We start from the raw sequence: 3,820 nt of genomic DNA on the forward strand, positions 1-3,820 counted from the left end.
CAGCACACCTGGGTCAGAGCCACCCTGACAGGCAGAGTCGGGGTCCCCGTCCCGGGCCCTGCAGGGCCTGGGGGGGTCGGGGACGTGGCGCTGCTTCCCAGGCCTGGGCTCCGGCTGGCTGTGAGCAGTCGGGTGGCCGACCCGCTGCTCGCACCGACACCCGCGGTGTTCCCACTGGATGCAGCGAGGTGCTGACCTCGCGGTGTGATTAGCTCTGCGGAACCGGCGTTGGCTAAAGAGACGATGGACAAGTACAAGGAAAGCGGAAAGTCCGGCAGATCAAGGACGAATAAACCCAGAGCCTGCTACTCCTCGGCCTGTACTGAGCGCAGCCATAGAGAGGTTTGGTTTGTTAATTAAAAGCCATGATGAGGAGAGAACTTTCTAAACCCAGACGTTGATCGTTCCTGTCCTCCTATGCGAAAAAGCAGCAGAACTTCTTCCATAATTAGAGACTTCTTACGCAAGCGAAAGTTTGAAGATCCAAGCCCTTCACACAGATTCATTAACTGTGCACAGTTCTAGAAAGATAAGTAGTCTCGTTGCCTCCAGGGCAACGTCAGGGCTATTTAAATGACAAAGCCAGGTCAGAAAGTTTTGACTGGCAGAATTGTCCATTTCCCAAAGCGAAGGTGTTTGTGTGCAGCGCTATACACTGACTGAACTTGGTAGCCTTTACTATGGACCTGCATTAAGGGCCTTCTTCAGAAAATCGCTGTTATTGTTTATAAATTTTCCGCCTTCCTCAAATTTGTTTTCACTTTTATTATGATGTTGGTGTTTAAAATTTAGTGAACTGCTGTTGTTAGTTTTCCTATGCGAGCAACACATGCCTCTTACTCTATAAATCAAACTTGCCTATAATGAGAAGCGTACTTTTTAAAACTAGATTAAACGGTGCACGGAGCCTTGAATGTGCCCTCTTCATGAAGATGGGTTTCAGCAGCAGGTGACTGCCATGTGATGGACCATCGCTGTTCAGAGGTGCTGCACAGGGCCTCCTTTCCTGGCCTGTTTTTCTGGCCAAAGTCTGGCATTCTTCATGGAAAACACTCAGGCGCGGTGGGAAGCTTGCACGTGATCGTGCCCGGCCGTTTTACAGTGCTCGGGCCGTAAGGCTGCGCTTAGAGTCGCATCAGTGACTTTGTGATACAAGTCAAGTCTGTACTTGATGTCAGCTGTGAGGTATTAGATCTGCTAAATGCTCAGCTGCGCTCTTAATTCCTTGGAATTGTCATGCCCGTTCAATGAAAGTTGGAAATAGTAGCCAGGCGGTGATTTAATTTATGTTTCTTTTCTGTCCTTTAAGGCTGATACCGTCTAAAAATGAGTCAGTTATACAATAGCATTGAGCCAAACGTTATTGATGACGAAATGGTTCAGAAAGCCGTTGAAGAGCAGTGTCCAGAGGACGTAGGAAAGCTTGCCAAAAGGGAAGGTGTTAACTTTAAGGATGTGATGGAGCTACAGCTTAGTTTTAGAAGTGAGTATCAGAATATATACTTTTTTTTCTTCTTCTTTTGTTAGAGGGTAATAGAATTAAGCATGAAGTGGCTAACTGGCAATTAAACAATCATGATTAGCTTGGATTTGTTATGTGAAAAGTAACATCTGGACTTACATTTTTAGTCATACCTGTATGAAGTCATTTCACTGGAGAGAGCTGGGTGCTTTCGCTGGTAACTTTAAACCTGCTTAACTTCACGCTATTATTGTCACTGCTATTCTTATTTAACATTTATATTGTGGTGACACCTACAGGCCACAGGCCTATCGGGCCCTTCTGTACGTGGACAACTCAAACCCTGGGCAGGCTCCGCCATCGCTGGCGATTATGTGAGAGCTATTTGGTAGATTATGGTGATTACAGTCCAATTCGGTGGCTTCCTCCAGCCATCCATAGCATTATCGCAGCTTGCCTCTTGCTGCCAAACCGGTCATAAACTTGCATTCAAAAAATGAAAAGGAAGAACATTTGGCTCAGTATTCGAGTATTTTGGCGGTATGTAATTTCATGGGCAAAAATCTGCTTTTGATTATTCATTGCGTGCTCCAGTAAAATAATGCGTGTATTAGTTGAGTTCCTTAGAACAGACTCCCTGTTACCTGATCCCGCATGTATTTGTTTGCAAATACAAAATGTAGAACTGTGTGAGTATTTCGTGCATGCGATTCCTTGCTTTGCTCTGCACTCACTAAACGGTGATAGCAGCTAACGGAATCCTCTGGGAAGCCATTGCGGGGGGAAAGAGAATGGGGAGTGAGGGTGTTCTGTATTTTCTGTCACCTTGGTCCTAACGTTTTGCTGTAGTGCCTAACGACCTGCCCTTGTGATTCTGTTTTTGGAGAAAGCTAAATGCAGGGATATTGATTAGTTCCAAACTGCAGCCTTCACACAAAGGCTAGACCCCAACTTGCTCTCCTGTGATGAGAAACCCAGGAGCAGGAGAGTAATTTACAAAAGCAGTAGCTGGCCACCGCTAGCCTGCAAAGGCGGAGAAAAGCAGAGTCTCATCCCAAACCTCCCTCTTGGAGCTGGAAAGGAAAATGAAGGTCAAGGCCTCCTAGTAGTGGATTCATAAAGCCACTCCTGACTGCAGGGCCGTAGTCAGCATCCCCTCAGTGACTCGTTGGCGTCGCTGATGAGCTGTATGCGCTGGTGCAGGACACGGAGGTTAACTGGGCTGTTTCATTGAAATCTCATCCAGCCAGTGGACCTCTCAGCTCTCTAGGGCAGTCATCACACGCCATCGTAATCTGCTGAAAATCATTTTGGAGGTAAGGCTGGACATGTTTTCCATGTGCAAGATAGCATGTCCGCCAAGCTGAAAGCTGTCTCACATGAAAAACAGTTTTGTTTTAGTTTTTTTCCTTGTGGCTTTAGATATCCTGCAGATTGATAATCTGTGGCAGTTTGAGAATCTGACTAAACTGCAGCTGGACAACAACATCATTGAGAAGATAGAAGCTCTGGAGACTCTGGTTCACCTTGAATGGCTGGGTAAGATACAGGCATATGAGGTTGGATGCCTTCACAGGTGCGACGCAATCTGCGATAAAGCCAGCATGTCGCATTCCTTCTCAAACACGACTGATAGGAGCTTTTCCCAGGGCAGGCTGTCAGCTGTCTGTGTGTTTCCTCGTTTGACTGTCAAATGTCAAAATGCCTGAATATCAGAGCTGCAAAACGATCCTTCAAATGCTTAAAAACTGGTTTTAATACATTTGGTGTGGCAGGAACAGGAAGCTGAGATTTCAAGGCTGTTTCCAGGGTTTGTACTCGTATTTGGAGGTGACTTGCAGAAATATCTATGGAAACACCTCTGTGATTTAGAAGCCTGTATTCGGTTTTCAAAGCTAATGCAGGCATTTCGCAGACTAGAACCCACCATCTTTATCCCTATATGCTTAAGGCCTTGTCGTCACTGTTGTCCCAAGAAGTGCCCATCCTTGTAGTCTTAGGTGACTACTTACAACTAAAAACTCAGGATGCCGATAGCAGCATGACACAGCAGTGCAGGTTTTGATGCTAGGCAGATCGGTGAGCTTGCTGCTGCAGATTCATAGCTTAGAGCATTCTCTGGGAACTGCAGCTACACTGCTGGTTGGCAGTGGAAATATATCCTCAGCCGCCTTTGAAAATAGCATGCGGGGCTTCGGTTCATAAGCACATCTTAAAACATCTGATGGGTTCTTCCGCCCAGTTGTCTGCACTGTTCTGATGCGCTTGCGAATCAACAGCTGGTCACCACAACGTAAGCAGAGCGTTTTGAAGCACACTCATGGGTTTCGTTTGCCCAAAGGCTGCAGTGGTTCAGCA

At 46.5% G+C, this 3,820-nt stretch overlaps 1 protein-coding gene across 1 annotated transcript in view; it reads left to right on the top strand.

The window, feature by feature from the left end:
• The first annotated feature begins 1,326 nt into the window (after positions 1-1,326).
• Positions 1,327-3,820, top strand: part of LRRC48 (leucine rich repeat containing 48) — a 15,088-nt gene continuing 12,594 nt past the window's right edge. The window contains exons 1-2 of the mRNA XM_009321407.1: positions 1,327-1,483; positions 2,885-3,001. Of these exons, the coding sequence (XP_009319682.1) occupies positions 1,327-1,483; positions 2,885-3,001 (274 nt within the window). The remainder of the gene's footprint in view (positions 1,484-2,884; positions 3,002-3,820) is intronic.

This window comes from Pygoscelis adeliae, unplaced genomic scaffold (assembly GCF_000699105.1).
Source record: "Pygoscelis adeliae isolate BGI_AS28 unplaced genomic scaffold, ASM69910v1 Scaffold543, whole genome shotgun sequence".
Taxonomy (NCBI): Eukaryota; Metazoa; Chordata; class Aves; order Sphenisciformes; family Spheniscidae; genus Pygoscelis; species Pygoscelis adeliae.